The sequence below is a fragment of the Lycium barbarum genome, chromosome 10 (assembly GCF_019175385.1).
Source record: "Lycium barbarum isolate Lr01 chromosome 10, ASM1917538v2, whole genome shotgun sequence".
In the NCBI taxonomy this organism is placed as follows: domain Eukaryota; kingdom Viridiplantae; phylum Streptophyta; class Magnoliopsida; order Solanales; family Solanaceae; genus Lycium; species Lycium barbarum.
Window position 1 is genome coordinate 116,308,728 of NC_083346.1, and position 19,863 is coordinate 116,328,590.

A 19,863-nucleotide genomic window follows, 5' to 3' on the forward strand; every position below is an offset into this window, starting at 1 on the left:
TTTTTTACCCAAGAAAAAAAGGTTAAATGGACACTTTTTTTTATCCGGAGGGAGTATTATCTTGTGGAATGGTAAAGTTAGCCATTTCCATGGACATTCCTTAGTAAAGTAAAAAAATCACTCAACTATTAAAATTATTAATTAGTAAAGTCACTTAACTTAATCTTGTATCAATAAAGTCATTCAATTTTTAAATTTTCTCAATATTAGAAAAGTAAGTCTTTAACTTACCTTAATAGGCCATGTCATCAGCGGGAAGCCAATTAAAATCTGCCGCGAACATGAATCCGAGTTTCCTCTCCACACCATTGTTGAAAGAAATTTTTTATTGTAATGCTATCACATGTGCTCATCATAACACTCAATTTTTTTTTTCTTTTCTGGATGAACCAATAATAGTATCAGACTCCTATAGAGAATCACCAAACCCACAATATATAAATTTTCAATTATCACTGTTCTTGTAAAAATCATCTAGCCTAATATAACTTGTCTTGATGAGAGTTAACCTAAGAAAAAACAAAATAGAATCACTTCTTTCCCAGGATCAAATAACTCATTGAAGTATGAAATATGCGCTTGATGATGATAATAATAATAATAATAATAATAATAATAATAATAATAATAACCAATAACAATAACAATAATAATAAGAACAATAACAATAACAATAAGAATAACAATAAGAATAAGAATAAGAATAACAACAATAACAACAACAACAACAATAACAATAACAACAATAATAATAACAATAGCAATAATAATAACAATAATAATAATAATAATAATAATAATAATAATAATAATAATAATAATAATAACAATAACAACAATAACAATAATAACAATAACAATAATAACAATAAGAATAATAATAACAATAACAATAATAACAATAAGAATAATAATAACAATAACAAGTTAACAACAACAACAATAACAACAACAATAATAATAAGGGAAAAGGTGCAAATATACCCCTCAACTTAGGTGGAAATAGACTACGTTAGGTTATTAGGAATTTTTTATTTTCTGTGATTTTATACCTCATCACTAGTAGATCTACAGATGTTTGACGTTCGAAATAACCTAACGTTTTAGCTTTTTTTTTTTAATTTTTTTTAATTTTTAAAATCAAGTTAGCACGTATGCTGCTTCATGCAACTATATTTATTTAATCGAGTACGATCTCAAACCACATGTAGGATAAGAAAGTATTCTAATGGTACCAAAAAAAAAAAAGAAGTCAAATTAAAGTCAAAAAACAAATGACTTTAATTTTATTTTTTAAAGTCACGGAGATATTTTTTGAAACTTACCAGACCCGACACACCAGAAAAAAAATTACCATGTGGCTTTAGAAAATTATGTCTACTAAAGAAAATATAGGTAGACTTTTTTTTTAATTAAAAAATAAATTAAATGATTTTTAAAAAAATTTCCGTTAGTGAAAAGGGTATATTTGCATCATTTTGTAACTGCATGGGTATATTTGCACCATTTTTACAACGGCAGGGGTATATATGCACCACTTTTGTAACGAGGGCATATCTGCTCTAAATCGCAAAGTTGAGGGGTATATTTGCACCTTTTCCCTAATAATAATAATAATAACAATAAGAATAACAACAATAACAACAAGAACAACAATAACAATAACAACAAGAACAACAATAACAATAACAATAACAATAACAATAACAATAACAATAACAATAACAATAATAATAATAATAATAATAATAATAATAATAATAATAATAATAATAATAATAATAATAATAATAATAACCTCTTTGATCTCCTTAAATATATTAAGGATCCCAATCTTAGGTCCCAAATTATAGACCAAATAGGTTCAGAACAGCGGCCCCAAGAGGAACCAACTGCTGTAGAAGTTAGAGAACCTACAGGACCTTATACTATGGCTGGAGTTAAAAAACTCCTTCAAGAACGCCGGAATATTATAAGTACACCGGCAACCAGGCTCTGATACCATAACACGGCAGGATCGCGCCTCCACATGATGACATCTGGGTAACAATATAGTTTTACTAGGTCACTGACCCTGGCGATGGGGTTGTTCCTACCAAAACAAGTCCAACAAACGCCCTAACCTTGGCTAAGCGGGCCAACAACAGGACCACCGCCTGGTCTGAACAGTCCGCCTGGGTCAGTCTCTACCTAACCTTGAACATCATATTTTAGCGTTGATCATGATGCATTAAAGCATTATTACCATGATCTCAGTAGTCTAGTGTGACATGATTCAACAGAATATTTAGCCTATAAGGCTAAACATGAACTGAATTAAAAATAAATTAAAAATTATAAATTATAAATTATATCTTGAATATGAAAGTTGTGCTCAGCAGAAGAGGATGTATACAAACAAACTTTTATTTATATAAGAAGGATTTTTTACAGAAGAGAGAGAGAGCTAGAGAGAGCTCGTGCTTGGGGGATCCAAGACTTGCCTTCTAACTTAGAAAGATGATCCTTATATAGCGGATCATGAATACAAAACAACAAAATTAAAAAGTAAATGGCCGACAACCTGATGGCCCAAATAAAAAGAAAGGCGGAAAGTAAATAGAAAAGTGGCCGAAAGTGGCCAAAAGTGGAAAATATAATTATTACAACTTTTAATAATTAAAGTTGTTTTATAAAAGCAGATTCCCTTTTTATAAAAGTAGCCGCCTAGTGGCGGGTCCCACCACTCACTTCATTGATGTCTTGCCCTTGTCTTTTGTAGTGCTGGAAGATTCTTCCGATTGACTAAGAAATTGAGCCGCAAATTTCTCGAAGTCTTGTGTATTATCTGGACTTTGGGATTCCCCTGCTAAGACCTGTGTATTATAGTCTTCTTCTTCTTCTTCTTCTTCTTCATTTTCATTGTCTGTGGTATGACCAATGGATGCCATTGATGTGTCTGACATAGCTTCCATATTAAGATGCTGCATTAAATTGGATTTAAATTCCTCCATATAAGTGGCTATAAGCTGTTCTGGGGGAATTGCTCCTTTCTTCATTTGGATTTTTCGAGCAATGTGCTCGAAAGGACTGGGAACTTCCTTTTGTCTGGAATTAATGGAGTCCTTATAATGTGCAATAGTAGTTTTAATCTGATTTATTAAATCTTGTCCTGCGATAGTACCATCCTTTGATTTTTGAAGTAGTTTTTTCCAGAATTTTGTATAAAAAATCCTGTTTAAGCAAGGCATATTTTGAGGGGTATAACCCACTTCAACTGACCATTTTATAATCCATGGAATGGAAAATTCAATAAAGAAATACATATTAGATATTTCTTCAGAGAAGGTAATATTATTTTCCAAATCTATTATTTTTGGAGAAACATCAATCCATTCAGTATATAAACTTTTGAAGGGTTCTGGTAAAGTTTTTACAGTTGGACCATAATGGATCCACCATTGATAAAACCAATTTGGAATGCCCTGTTTATAAACATTGGCACATATTTTTATAAACCAAGAATGTTTTTTATTATCATTCTTGTATAAAAAAGCTTTATTAAAGCTTTCCACATAATCCCAATAATTGAATTTAACTGGAACCTTTTGTTCTGGGTGGATATAATCCCTGTCCTTTAATGGACTTATTCCCCATTCATTTGGAGAAAAGATCTTTTTTATTATAATTTTTGAAAAGTTATAAACTTTCTTGGTATTAGCTGGATAAAAATGTTGAAATTCAGCTGATCCTGTATTAGAAAGGACCATTTCATAATGCATCCGATATTTATAAGTCGGAGTAGCGTATGACGCTGTATCAAAATACCTTTGCATTATTTTCCACGGTTCCTCCTTCCATTGGAGGTCATCATTCTCAAGGAGAATTATTAACTCTCGTTGAGTGTTTTCTTCATATGAATTAGTGTCCCCATTATCATCGATGATGAGAGCACTGGAATATGATGGAGGCATATTATCCCCTTTCTTTTGTGCTTCTATGAAAGCCAAGTATTCAGCATAAGTAATTTGCTTCTGGGTATTACCAGAAGTTTCTGCAATATTTTCGGCTATTAGCCTTCTGTTGCCCATTTGAGCAAGAACAGTACCTTTGCTTGTTCCTTTTTGTCCTCTTCCCCTTCCTCTATTAGAGGGAGGTGTCAACATTGGTCTCATCCTGCAAATATGGAAATAATGGTTATGAACTCAAATATTCTCTAGTGAGAAAATCAGGGAGACTATTATCTGATCCTTTTTTATAAGGAATACGATATCTAATCCATTTTAAAACTTTATTAAGGGGTTTATAATTTATTACTAATCTTGGAACACCTCGTTCCTGTTCAGCATGTTTATTAACATAAAAAGTTGTGCATGACCATGGAGATTTCGAAGGTCTTATTAGGCCTTTCTGTAAAAGAGAAGAAATCTCATTTTTACATAATTCCAAATATTCGGAATTCATTTGACATGGTCTTGCTTTAGTAGGAATATCTTTTTCAGAAAAAGATTCTTCATATGGAAGAGTGACAATATGCCTTTTCCTGTCCCAAAAAGCATTAGGATGATCATTACAAATTTGTAAAGAAAATTGATTTTTTATAAACTCAACTTTTTCCTATAATTTAGGATTTTGTAAAATATCTTCAATCTGAAGAGTATAAATTTCTTGTTTAAGAAAATTGATTTGCTGATGTTTATTTATCAACTTCTCTTTAATTTCATTTAAAATTCTTGTAAAGGGTTCAGTTATAAACTGAAATTCAACTGGTTTTTCATCATAGGTTCCTATAAAACCTTTGTCATCCATCCATTGAATAGTTTATGTATGAATGGAGTCCCTAAAATCATTTGATTTGAAATATCTTTTACCAATACAAAGTTTTCGGGAATGCAAACCTTGTCTTGGCAAATATAAGCTTTGGGTAATTTATAAGTAATACCCATCTTTTGGCCACTAGCAGACCGTAAACTATGAGTAGTTTTTTGAAAATATTTTGAAGGAATTAATCCTTCTTGAATACAACTTAAATCTGCTCCACTATCAACTAGAGCAGTAAATTCTTTTTTGAAATTGTAATCTATCAAGAGAGTAATTTTTATAAAAAATTTAAAAGAAGTAACAACTTCTAATTTTATTAGAAAATTAGAGTTGGGATTACTGCTTTCTCCTTCTTTCGTAGCAACTGTTTCTACGGTGTTATCAACTGGTAAATCTTCTACTGTATTATATACTGGTAGTGTTTCTATGATTTTTCCTTTCCCTTCTAATTGCGAGACCCGGTAATCAAGGGTGGTTTGGTGCCTCCTAAGGGTGGAAATTTCTTGTTTAAGGTTATAAACCTCTCTTTCTAAATCTTGAGTAGTTGCCGGTGTACTTATAATATTCCGGCGTTCTTGAAAGAGTTTTTTTAACTCCATCCTCTGGGTAGGCTTGACAGCATAATATTCATCAATTTTATTAATATCTGATGCTATACGAGACTTATAATCAATATCAGATAAATATTTATCATCCTCTGCTATTAGAGGAGTAAGCTTTAAATTTTTAAACTTTTCATCTAAAAGTTTTTCTAATTCTGATATAGGTTTTAATTTGAAATCATGAATTTCAGGAGGAGGCTGTATACTGGGAGTAGCAACAACTTCCTTCTGTTTCCCTTTATCAGAAATAGATGCCTTGTGAATATTAGCTAAAAGTTTATCAACTTTTTCATGTAGTGAAAATATTTGTTCACCCAAAATATTCATGTAAATATTAGAATAATTTTGTTGCCTTATTACCATATTAACATGTCTAGTAAATATAGGCAAGCCTTCATTTTCAATTAACTTTGAAAATGCTGAAAAGTGCAAAGTTTTATCATCTTTGCCTATTTGAAAAGATTGTTGCGGAGGAAACACTGTATGAATGATTTCTCCATTTGACAACTTATAATCTCTTTCTAAAACAGAGAGATAATTAGCAAAATATTTTTCCATAAACCAAGGAACAAAAGATATAATCTGATTTGCCTTAGAGAGGTCTTTATAAAATTCATTTTGGAAAATTATTGTTTCCTCTGGTTTAAAATTATCAAAAAACCATTTTCTAAATGATTCCCATTTGGAAGTATTAAATTCTTTATTAATTTGTAATCTTGCGGGTGATCCCCGACTAAAATCAATTTTTTGGACTTGATCCATTAAATAGTTGGAAAATCCATATCTGACTCAGTTAATTCTGGGTCTTGGGTACCAGTGACAATATTTTCCTGGTTAATTTTTAAATTACTAATTCGATTAGAATTAGTCTCTCTCATTTGAGATGTAGAAGCTCTTGATGGAGTCTGTACAATATAATCAATAGGAGATATATAAGATCTATTAGAAGATAAAGATCTAGGTATACTAGATCTAACACTATTATGTTCATTTTCTTCTAAAGCTTCTGGTTCATAGAACCTTAATCTAATTGTCCCATCTGGGGCTTGTTCAATTTCTGATATATCAGTAGAAATATTTTGAGGAGGTTTTGAAGCATGATTCGTATCGATTCACTATTATCGGACCATCTTCCTGAAAAATGTTCAACAATAATAATAATAATAATAATAATAATAGTAATAATAATAATAATAATAATAATAATAATAATAATAATAATAAAATACTTTTTTCGTAGAAATACTTTTGGATCTTGATCAATCTATATTGACAAAAGTGTTTTTCAAACTTACTAATTAAGTATAAATTGTTATTCTCCAAAAATATGTCTTCAAAAACAATTTATAACAAAAAACACTTCTTAAAATAAGTAAAATTTTAAAACTTGGCCAAATAAGAGCGGTGGGCACATACATGGGTAAAGAGAACACAAGGGTTAAATTTTTTATAAAATTATTATTAACATAAATAAATTTTGTGATGTTGCCAGCATGATGAGACAGACTCTTGGCGTCATCTTTTCCCATAATGTTGAGAGCACTAACATATTAAACTATTCATTGGAGTGATAGGTCACCTCCACTTAGCAATTAACATATTAAACTATTCATTGGAATGATATGTCACCTCCACTTGCTATTGCTAAAGAGAGAAATTGATATAGAATTCTTCTGGGTTATATTAATTTAACCAAAGGTATACAATGGATCCATGTGTACAAGATTCCTTTCCACGGAGCGGGAAATAGAAAACAAAATGGTTCTACCACTTTTGATGGTTTCATTACTGATAAAATTTGATTTTAATTTTTATAATATCTGATTAAGCATATTAAACTTTCAATTAATTGAAATATGCACTTTTAATCCTCTTGCTTGTGAATATTAAAAAATTATTATAATTATTAATTATTCCACTACATAATTACTTATATGTTATGTTACATTTGTAGTGTAACTTTATATTTGACGGTGATATAATTCTAAAAATAACTCAAATATACCTTATTTTCTACGTAAAAGAACCAAAAACATACATTGTAATTAATTAAATGTTAAATGTATCAAATCATATATGACAAATAACTAAATCAAAATTTAGCAATAACTAGAGGACAAAAGTTGCTATTACCCAAAAACGCATCTAGTCTAGATTAATATATAGAAAGCAAAAAGAAAAAAAGTTGTTGTCGTTAAGGGCATTAGAAGTCAACTATAAGAACTATAAGACATCTCAAGTGTTTAAGGCTCGAAAAACTTAAGTGAGAAGCTTAATTAGTGGCTAAACAAGAGAGTTAGCTGGTTTTTAATCTTGAATCATTATGTGTTTTAGATATACACAAGCCATTGAATGGTGTCGCGGAGTTGCTTTCCCTCCCAAAATACTTATCTTGTTCTCAGGTAAATTAAAGAGCGTGGGAATGATTTTTCTTGTGTCTTTTATTGGTGTAATTGGTATGACGAGAGTTTTTCAAGAAAAATATGTTTTGGAGCAGAAAAATCATTTTCAAGTAGTGTTGGATTGATTATATATTAATGAATTTCGAGTTATTCGTTTCAGGTTATGACAAAAAAGATTTATCTAGGCCATTTTGTTTTTTTGGCCAAATTATTTTTACTGTCCGAGTTATTTTTCTTTTTATCCATATCGCTTTCTGTTTTTGGGGAAAATATTTTCCTAGAAAATATGTTCTGGTGTATGATTAGCGGTGGAAAATATTTTCCACAAAAATATATGTATATTAGTAAAAAATAATAATAACATTAACAAATTGGTGAGTGTTTTGATGAAATCTATCAGTACTAGAGATAATTAGTAATATAATGTTTACGTGAGGAAAGTCATTTTCCTCCTTTTGGTGAAAATGATTTTCATTCAGGGGTGAAACCAGTCTAAAAGTTGCGGATTCAGTAGAATGCAGTAGTTTTAGTTCATCTATATTTGTATTAGAATGTTTATTTAATATGGATGAAAATTTTATTTAGAACCTAGTAAATTAAAAAAAAAACATGTGGTTCAGAACCCAAAAATTAAAAATTTCAACTCTGCGTATGCTTCCTTCCGTCCTACCAACACCAAAAATTGACTCTTGTGAAACATTTTCCTAAAAGTTAATTTCCCTCGTACCAGACACACACACACACTGTTTTATTTCTTTTCGTCTCTCCTAACTACAGAGTTTTAGTTTGTTTGATTAATGGAAAATAGGACTGATCATAGTGCATGGATTAGTGGAATACAGTATGCTAGCCATATTTATCACTCATCTGACGGATTACTGGGCAGTGACACTACCAAATGCAGCTCAAATCGTGAATGTCCATGAAGGATTCTCATCCCTTCTTGTCATCGTGGTTGCACAACTCTCTGATTCTTTGGTCGATTAAACTTAATTCTCTTCACCAATACTGCTTTTATTTTTGTAAGTCCCTTTTTCTTCTTCTCTTTTTGCGTTTTTCCACTTACTGCTTTCCACAGAAACACCAAAGGTATAACTAAAATCACTACTACGAACAGAGGTTTTACCCACGCCGACATTTGGTGGGAAATCTGTGCTACAAAATAGAATTTTCCCACCTCATTTCCACTGCACCAGGTCCACTGGGAAAATGCATGGTGAGAAACAGGTTCCACCGACATTCAGTGGGAATAACCACTAAACATTTGAATGGGGTGGGAAAATCATGTTTTATAGCACTAATTTCTCACTGAATGTCGGTGGGAAAAACCTCTATTTTTAGTAGTGGAACTGAATTATTATTATATGTTAACTTGAGATCGTTGGATCAGGAATAAGGACATTCGGGACAAGGTGGGAGTGACATCGGTGGAGGACAAGATGCGGGAAGCGAGGCTGAGATGGTTTGGGCATGTGAAGAGGAGAGACATAGATGCCCCAGTGCGGAGGTGTGAGAGGTTGGCTATGGACGGTTTTAGGAGAGGTAGAGGAAGGCCAAAGAAACATTGGGGAGAGGTAATTAGGCAGGACATGACGCAGTTTTAGATTACTGAGGATATGACCTCAGATAGGAGATTGTGGAGGACTCAGATTAGGATAAAAGGCTAGTAGGTTGTCTCACTTTTCTTTCGCACTAGTAGGCGTAGTTTTGCTCTATTGTTTATTGCCCTTTGATTCATGCTTTTATGTGTTGGGTCTTCTCTTTCCATGCTAATTTATCATGACTTCGTTGCTCTTGTTATTTCTCATTTTCGCATTGCTTTGATTTGCTTGTCTGTATCTGACTCTTTTCCCTTATTTTCTTTTGAGCCGAAGGTCTTTCGGAAAGAACCTCCCTATATTCCAAGGTGGGGGTAAGGTTTGCGTACACTTAACCCTCGCAGACCCCACACTGTGGGATTCAACTGGGTATGTTGTTGTTATTGTTGTTGTTAACTTGAGATCGTTGAACCCATAAACATCAAATCTTGAATCCTTACCCGCCTCCACCTTCACACCTACTCTCCGCCTCGGCACTACAGCTACACCCTACTCCTCCATCAGACACTCACAAAACAGTCCCTCAGTTCCCATTCACCATTTTCACCTTTCCCTGCCAGTTACAAAACAGGCGATGATATTTCTACAGATTTTTAATGCTTTGAATCAAAGAAAATATTCATACCAATTATCTACATTCACAACAAGAACGAGAGAAATCTCTCCACCACTATTCGATGAAAACAGCCACTTCTTTCCATCATATAGCTAACTCCCATGCTAATCTCATCCCAGCAGTAAACCACCATTTTATCTGTATATGAAAGAATAGAGTTTAAATATGTTATCTACAAATTATTATGCTAATTAATAGTAAGAAATCAATAGATTTTCCAAATAATCTTAAAACTATAGATATGAGTCAACTTAATATTGTTATTTACTAATTAAATTTTTAATGTAAAGAGAAGCGTAGGTACAAGCAGGATCAAAATTCCTGGTAACATAAAGAAAGTCCTGTTTAAACTAAAATGTGCCCATATTCTGTATGTTACAACAAATAGCAAGAAATATAAAACAAAATCTAAATGAATATGTGCTTCAATAAAGTTTGTGTTTGAGCAAAATTAATTTGTTTTATTTTTTGGACAGGGATTCATGATGCTATGGTATGAGAGCCACCGCCTAAGCAGTGGCGGAGCCAGGATTTCCACCGAGGGAGTTCAAAATATAAAAAAGGCGAACATACAAAGAAGCTTAAGGGGATTCAACATCTACTATATATACATAAAAAATAATTTTAACCTTGTAAAAACAGTGTTTTTTTCTGCCGAGGGGGTTCGAATGAACACCCTCGGCTGGAAGTGGCTCCGCCACTTCGCCTAAGTATTAAAGCGTTGTTTGGGGCACTGGCGTTGTTAACTCTTGGTAAAGCTGGGCGAGATGTCACTTTGAAAGCATTTCTTGCTGATCAACTACGGATATCTAGAGAGGAACCAAACCCTGAAGAGGAAGAACTTATAGAGACACGTCGAAAACTTATTTGGAGAGTTTGTTGGATCTTAGGTATAATTATGGCAACTTTATGGCTCTCAAATGAAGAGTGGGAGGCACTTGCAAAGATATGTACAATCGTAGCAGGATTTTTCGTTTTCTTGTTAGGCATCCCATCTATAAACACGAGGATACATCTCCTAGCCCCATTCTTAACGCTTTCAACGTTGTTAAAGCGGCAGTTTTAAAGAGACATCTCGATTACCCAGTTTCTCCTTATCAGTTGTTCAGGAATTACAGTACAAGTGCTACAGAAATTCTTCCTCATATTGCATTCCTCAGGTACCATATATAACCTACTTTCAGCCAGGAATTTTAGTCTATAGGAAAGCAATAAAATTAGTGACCTAAAGCGAAATTTTAACAAGAGACGTTTAACCTAATGCAAAAAAAATTAATGTTTTAATTTTATTTTTTCATATTTATTGTTTTCAGTGTAGTATTTTTAAAAGACAGATTTATTCAAGTTAGTAGGATGTTAGTCATGTGTTTGCATTACCTTGAATGTTGTTGTAAAAAATTGAGTAATTTAATTCAAAGTTCTGAAATATTTTTGTTGGAAAGTGGGGTAGTTTTCTTTCTTTCTTTTTTTATATAATTTTTGTGCTTTTTTTCATAATCCTCAACATTGTCTAAGCAAAAATAAAATCATAAACTTCACTATTAAAGTTTTTTAGGGCCTAAAGCATAGGTTTTACTGGAATTACTCTTGATTTTTGGGCTTAACTCAACCCTAAAAGCTAGCTGAGACCAAATAAACCTTATTCCACCGATCTGGGACTCCACCACTATTCAATAAAAATTTAATTACAAATACAGGGTTTGAGCCAAAATTACTGAATTTCTTCCGAACCCATAGCTTTAAGGTTTGCTCTGCCGCTGCTCCCCATCTACTACTTTCATCCATGTGCTCCCTCCGACTTAGAGTTCAAAAATTGATAGTTTTTTATTTACTTCACAAATTGACTTTCTAACATATTCAAGTTGAAATCATGGTAAAGGTCTAAATTTACCTCTCTACTGCATGAAATGTCGTAATTTTAACCCTATATCATATTTTGAGGTTAGTCATATTCTTGTAGTAAACAAATGGCCTCGTATCTGCCCTTGAATTTAAAGAAGCTCCAGCATAAATTGGGTAAATTTAAAGTGTCAAAATTACGTCAAGGAGAAAGCCCAAATTTACCTATTTACTTTCGATCTATGTTGAAATTACCATTTGTTATGTAGTACTACTTATAGGTGGAGTCCCATTAAGGTCTAAGACAAATACGTAGGAGGAGATTTATTAACGGCAAGGGTAGCATGACTCTAAAGTATAATAGAGGGTAAAATTAAGATAGTTCATATGCTACAGGGATTTTTTGACCTTTTAGCTTGAAACAACAAGTTCAGGTAATAGTCTCACAAACACTTTCAGTTAATTTAACCACATATTTTCTAAATTACAGATGGTTAGACAAAGCCGCCATTGTGGAACCATCGCCTCCTTATCCAGTATCAACAGAGCAAGCTGAAACTGCCGGCAGGCTGTTTGAGGTAGAAAAAGTTAAGGATGTGAAAAGCTTGATAAGTATGTTTCCTCTTTTGGTCAACTTTTTTGGTATACAGTCTGGCAGGAGCTACAACAAACGCCTTCTTTTACGAACAAGCTAACTACATGGATGACCGTCTTGGGAAGATATCCCATGTCCCAATAGTAGTTTTTGCTACTATCAAGACTTCCACAAGTTCTATTATATCAATAATATGTGAATTGTTGAAGAGTAAAGGAAGTGCACGACGACGGCCTCCACTGTGCAGAATTATTCTTGGAATGTTATTTTCTAAATTATGTTGTCTTACTGCTTGGAGGGTCGAAGTTCACAGGCTTCATCATTTGAAGGTACAGAGGGTCGAAGACGGGGCTGAGGTATACATTAACCTAATTAGTGTTTTTTGGCTAACACCTCAGTTCTTCTTGGTTGGCGTTATGGATGGACTTTCATCAAGTGGGCTCCAAGATTTCTTTGAAACTCAAGTTTGTAAGTCAATGAAAGGGTATGCTCTAGAATTCAGCGAATTTGCCACTAGCATTGGGAAATTTGTTAGTGTGATCTGCATCATCATTTTCAATTCTTGGTTTAAGGAAGACATAAACGCAAGCCGTTTGGACAAGTACTATGCTATTTTAATGGTTCCTACCTTCCTTAATTATTGCATCTGTGGGTATGTGAGCAACTGGTACGACAATCAGCAGCTCCATGACATGGACAATGCTCAAAAATTAGAAGTTACATAAGAAGTTATGACACATGTGCACGCTGGCTTTGACGATATTGTTGAAGATTAAAAGATGAGGTTATCGCGTTGCCTTGAAAAATTAGGGTTCTCGCTTTGACATTGTTCAAGAATTATTGTGTTGGCAAATAAGGATTCTAGCTTGACTCCCTCTACCAATAATTGGTATGCTACATAACACAAGCTGAATGTTCAGCACTTTTTGTGTAACGATTTGTCGTTTAGTTTCTGAGATTTTAATGAGGATCTGCTTATGTAATAGCTCAACTGCCGAACATACATTAACTATGATTTTGAATATGTTATGAACTTCTCGGTATAAAATTTGAGTTTCTTGGATATGAGATTAATTGATGAAGTAAAATGGACAATTGAAAAGAGGATGCATGTAGTGTAATCTCGAAATAATCACCGCTTGCATGCAATACTACTTACTTTTTAAGAGATACAATCTACATGTTGCGTGCCTTATTTCAACTTTTAGTAGTTATTCAGTTTAATTACCTTTTTTAATATAATTACCTTATTAATATTAGAGAAATGCAATATGACGCATAATTACATTTTCTAAAAAATTGTAATAATTTAAAATTAGTATTTATTTTTATTTTTATTTTTTGTAACACATTTAGGCCAAGGATGTCTTTTTCATATTTGCTTAATCAACTTTTAACTCTTTTACTATAATGTTATAGTAATAGAAATTAATGTTACTTTATACCGACCGCGAACCAAATGATCCCTCAATATTTGATGTTTCTATGTTAAATATAAGATGATATATAGTGTATACTTCACCAAAATGCGACACTAATACGATACTGATTTTGATATTACTAGCTAATGCAATAGCTAGTGTATGCATGTTTAATTTGTTCTAAGAAAATCCACTCTATCTGTCAAGTCTAGCTCCATATTTTTGTGATGATTACTCTAGAAAAAAACATACATATATTAAATAAAATAGGCTCACTTCATGGTTTCATGCCATACTGACGGATTGTTAGAATAAAATTGGAATAGTGGAGAGCCATAACACATTTTGTATAGATTGAGAGAATTTTTGTCACAGTCCAATTTAGTGTCATGATCAGCTTGGCTCACTTAGCAAGTTTAACCATTTTCACGATAAAAATCAAGTAAAGTATTCTATATACCAACACATGTAATATGCACAATTGTCATCAATCACAAACTAAAAACATAAAACAACTAAATATCCAAAGTAAAACAACACAACTTAATTCGACGATTCTAAGACCGATTTAAGCCTTTCAACAGGGCTGGACCAGGCCAAGTCGACCCCCTAAAAGTGAGCCCCTACCAGTTTCGAGCCGAACCGGAGGGGGGCGGGTTGGGGTGGGAAAAAGGGTGTCTGCCCCAGCCCATACCCATTAAGAAATACAACGGGGTTAGTCGGGCCGGCTTTTTAATTTTATTTTATTTTTCTTACTAAATTACAATATTAACATTGACATAAGCAATGGAAAGCCATTTTAATATTGAAATCTATTCTTTTGCATTAAAATTTATTGACCGAAAGATTAAAATCCCATACTAAATTAGGGGGAAATGTATAATTGAAAGAGATAAAGGAAGTTTTGGGTTGGTCGGGTCCTAAATAATTTTAAATATTTTTTTCCAATAAATTCAGAGCTGTAATGTGACGACCCCCTTTGGGGACCCACTACTCAAGGTATTGTCTATGCCAGGGTACAGCCAGTCCGCACAGGGGCTTGCCCCATTATCCCTCTTCACGCTGCAGCGCTACGGGGTATCGAACCCGGAACCTCTGGCTCCTTTACATTCCACAAAGGGAATCGCCTCTTACCAATTGAGCTGATGTTATATCCCGTATTTTTGAACGTCGGATTATTTGTAAGCTGAGGTGGGGCCCACACGTCAAGATTTTTTTTTTTGGAACATGTGACAAGTTATATGAATCATATATGTAAAGTTAAACACAACTCATGAAGGACCCTTGGGCCAAATCAAAGTGGAAGTCCTCCAAACGAATATTTTTAAGAAAATGTTTTCGGGTGACCTGGCTTTGGGGGGCAAAAACGGTATTATAAGTTTGGAATTTGGAAAAATACCAAGCAATATAAGTTGTAGATAATTGAATTAGCTTTCCAACCATAGGTCGTGGGTTCTCAGGTGACGTCGGTACAAGGAGATATGGACGTTTTAAGGTCGAAAGGTCAGTGAGCTAGGCCCAACTCAGGACCAACCGGGTTGGCCCAAAAAAAAAATGAAGAGAAAAATTAGGCCCAAAAGAGGGGTGGCCGGCCATACAATGGCCCAAGCCCATGGATTCTAATTAATTTCCATGTGATAATTAAATAAAGGGGTCATTTAGTTGTCTTGAAACATATAGAAGTTTCAAGAACATTAGAAGAGGAGAAAAACAAAAAAATGAAGAGCAAAGGAGACATGACATACGGCCATGCTCTCTAATTTTTGACCCTTTGAAATCTTCTCCCAAAAATTATTTTCTTGTGGTATTCCTACTAATTCAAGGGTCCTTTACAACTTGGTGTAATTATTTTGGAAGAAAGAGCACTTGTTTCTTCAAGTTGACAACTTGGTCAAGTGAAGAAGATTGTAGAAAAAGGTAAGAATTAATCCCTTTTTATTATGTTATGAAGGTTGGTTTATGTTGTAGTATGTAGAAATGAGTAGAACTTATGGAAATATGGAAGTTTACAAAGTGGGTTTGCATGTGTGCATGTGTATGTGATGTCGTATAAATAAGATGAGTTGAATTTTATGTTATATTTTAGTTGTAGTTGTGGTGGACCTTATATTGGAAATGGAAGAAAAGGGTTCAAGTTGGCATGGAAAATTATTGGAAATAGTTATAGGAAATTATGTGATTTTATTGAAGTTTTTATGTAATTATGGAAGTGGAGTTTTAAATGTGAATTATTATGTTAGTTGGTGAATTTGGAAGGATAATAGTCCATATTGGCATGAAAGATTGGTTGTTAAGTGGTTATGAGAAGTTTTGTGATTTTATGGTAGATTTATGTAATTATGAAAATGAAATTGTTAAGGTGCAAATTATGATTATGGTTGATGAAATTGGAAGATGGAAATATGTTATGAATATGTAGATTGAAGATTAGAAGTTTTGGATGGATTATGGTTTTGGTGGAAAGTTTGTATATTTTGTATATCTCGTGAATATTTTGTAGAAATGATATGAAATGCTTCCGAATTATATTGTAATGATCTTGATTAGTAATGAATGTAAACACATTGAGATTAGTTTGGAAATGTGAAGTTGGAATGAAAGTTATTGCACTATGTTGGAAAGAGGACTAATTATGCTATATTGTGTTGTGTAGTGATTGTTGTTGTTGTTGTTGTTGTTGGGTTGTTGTTGAATTATTTTGGCCGAGTTAAATTCTCGGGGATGCTCTATGTATAGGGGAGATGCTGCCCAAATTCCCGTAGACAAGTATGAATTAAGATTGGATTCTTAAAGGCTTGAAATTGATATTTGGTAAATGTGACCAATTTGTAGATTTTGGCGGATTTGCAACTTGAATTTGGAATAGCATAAGGAGCGGAAAGAGGTATGTAAGGCTTCACCTTCCTTCCTTGGTATGTCCTAGACGTAATAGGTTTGGACACGGGCCTCGGGGACAATTCCTTTCCTAGAAATCCGAGATTGAAATTAGTCGTTTTTCATTCAATAGAATTGAATTAAAATCTTGCATAGATTGTTGGAAAGTTACCTAAACATCTAGAACTTCCACAAATAGGATCCAACTACTTTAAACCTCTCATAAGTAATGTCATGAAACATATTATACGTAAATTGGGTACGCCCCCTCATTTGACCGAGGTGGGCCCACTATTTCCGGATTCTCCTTTATTGTTCCATTTATCAAACGATAAGTGTTGTAACTATTCTAATGAGAACATTTCTATGATGACAATAACGATGATATTAATGAAGAGAACATGTTGATGACGAGTATGATAAGAATGATTCCATGACTAAGAGTTTCAAGTTAAGAATTCAATATGAGTATGAAAGTGTTAAGCTAGTTCATGATTTCAATTTTACTACTTTCTAAAGGACCTTAAAGCGAATGAATGAATGTTATATGAAGCTTATGATCGTATTCTACACTTTCTTTTAATGCTACGCTTTATTGACAGTCTCGCCTTATAATACTAGTACTTTCAAGGTGAGACATGACTATCACGATTACTCCATAATGAAATCGGAGGCTACCGACCTTATGTCACTCCGATACAGACATGATTTCCTTTGGGCTCTAATGCATGCTGCTTATATGTTATAAGTATATGTACATGTATATGGGGAAGATTGGGAAAGAGAAGGCACTATAGACGCATAGCCACCTGATCAGTTGGAGTATAATACATGATTTCGTCCCGGACGCGGGATGCCCGGACGCGGGATGTATGGTTAAATGGATCGAAGCCGACGCCTCGGCAATATGATGTGTTCTATTATCCATATGTATATGAAAAGAGATATTTTCCAAGAAAGTAAAGTATTATACGCACATATGGATCGGGCTGCACGTTCCGCAGCAATATGTTATAATATATGCACATATGGATCGGGCTGCACGATCCGCAGCGCTAAGCATGCATGGTATCTGCCGAAGGGCACTTATATGTACAGGTTATCTTCCTCCCTCATGATATGCTACATGTTTCTATTATGTTACTATCCTTGTTTTATATTTTCTGCATATTATTATTCATGCCTTACATACTCGGTACATTACTCGTACTAACCCCTCTTCTTCGGGGGCTGCGTTCATGCCGCGCAGGTACACCCAAAGGATGTGAAATTAGCATAGAAGATGTTCCAGCGGAGTTGGTAGGCTCCATTTGTCCTGGAGTGCTGCCAAGTCAGAGTATATGTACTATGACGCTATGTTCGAGGTTAGAGACTTTGCAGACAGAGTCGTGGGTATAGAGTGTCAGCTTTGTAGACGGCTTCGCCAGTCGATATGTTATTATGTTTCACGTCATGGGTCCCACATGATGATAGACTTTACTTATGAAAAAAAAAAAAAATTTTGGAGAGCTTACTGTGTATTTATTTCTTAATTGATTCAAGAGTTTATATATGTAATAAGAGCCAGTGGGTTCGCTCGGCTCCAGATATGGGGTCGGGTGCCCATCACACCTAGTAAGATCGGGGTGTGACATGTAACGTCACTACAAAGGTACCAGAAATTGTGTTTTCAGCTAAAATAACCATGGAATCTAACTAGGTAAAGTTGGATGATCATGAAAGTTAACTAGGAAAAGTTAGATGACTTGCCGACCAATTGGCCAAAGTTGAGTGATCCATCCAGACACTTAACTCCTACATTCTGGTGTATTCCTTTTACAAAACAGGAAAGACCAAAAATGCCCCTGAATTATTCAAAATAAAATAAAAATACCCTTAGCTTGGTTTTTGGTCCCAAATAACTGTCAACTATTTAAAATGGAACAAAGATACCCTTGTTGGTAGCAAATTGGCAAATTATGCCTCAATTTGGAGAAAAGGCCCAAAATAGTCCACTATTTTTAGACTTTAGCTTAAAATAATCCTATATCTTTCATGTGGATCACTAATAGTCCTACATCTTTAACAAAGTGGTACACTTTTAGTTCTAGCCCAAACTTCCGTCAGATTTTTAACGGAGAGAACTTCTCATGTCCCAAACTTAAACCTTCGTTCTTGCTTTTCTCTTGCACAACCTAGGATTAACCTTTTTATTTGTTTCTTCTCCTTTCAACAATTCCTAAAATAAAAATCCCATAATTGGGAAAATAGAATATATAAAACTAACAGGTCATTGCCTTCTTTTTTTGAATAGAAATCTTATGGACAACTTATCAGTATTGATAATCTTTCTCAAAAAAATATATAAAAAAAATCTCATAATTGGGAAAAAGGAAGCTTCTTCGGAAACCCAATAGAACGAGCCACAAATAAGGAAAATAATTAAATAAAAGGGCGGCTTTTGAATCTATGGAAACTTCAATAAGGAATAATATATCTGAGTTTGAAATGAGTTTAAATACACTTTGTTTAAAGAATCATCATCAGAAGGGATTAAAATTAATAAGCTATCAAGTTGCAAGAAGTTGTTGAAAAGATACACTGATTCACATAACATTATGATATGGGATTTTTATTTTAGGAATTGTTGAATGGAGCCAAAAAAAAAAAATGATCCCAGGTTGTGCAAGAGAAAAGCAAGAACGAAGGTATAAGTTTGGGACATGAGAGGTTCTCTCCGTTAAAAATTTAAAGGAAGTTTGGGTTGGAAATAAAAGTGTACCACTTTGTTAAAGATATAGGACTATTAGTGCTCGACATGAAAGATATAGGACTATTTTAAGCTAAAGTCTAAAGATAGTGGACTATTTTGGGTCTTTTCTGTCTCTATTCCTTTAATGGACTGCTAGCGCTAGGTCACATTAATGCCTGTGAAAACTTATTTCTGTGATGGACTCCATCTCGCAAAAAAGGTCACCCCACTTATATATATACTAGTCCTCGGACACGTGTGTTGCACGTGTATTCTATGCTAATCAATATAAGCTTCTTAAAACAATAGAAATAATGTTAGAATAAGCGTGCGATGATTAGTTACACAAAGTTTGAAAGAGAAGAACGAATGTTGAGATTGATAA

The 19,863-nt window shown here is 33.6% G+C and overlaps 1 protein-coding gene across 1 annotated transcript; it reads left to right on the forward strand.

Moving 5' to 3' along the window:
- The first annotated feature begins 10,966 nt into the window (after positions 1 to 10,966).
- Positions 10,967 to 13,177, forward strand: LOC132613371 (protein NRT1/ PTR FAMILY 5.6-like). Its single transcript, XM_060327382.1, has 3 exons — positions 10,967 to 11,178; positions 12,348 to 12,469; positions 12,516 to 13,177. Exons 1-3 carry the CDS (start codon positions 10,967 to 10,969, stop codon positions 13,175 to 13,177), a joined length of 996 nt encoding a protein of 331 aa, XP_060183365.1.
- Positions 13,178 to 19,863: the final 6,686 nt, after the last annotated feature.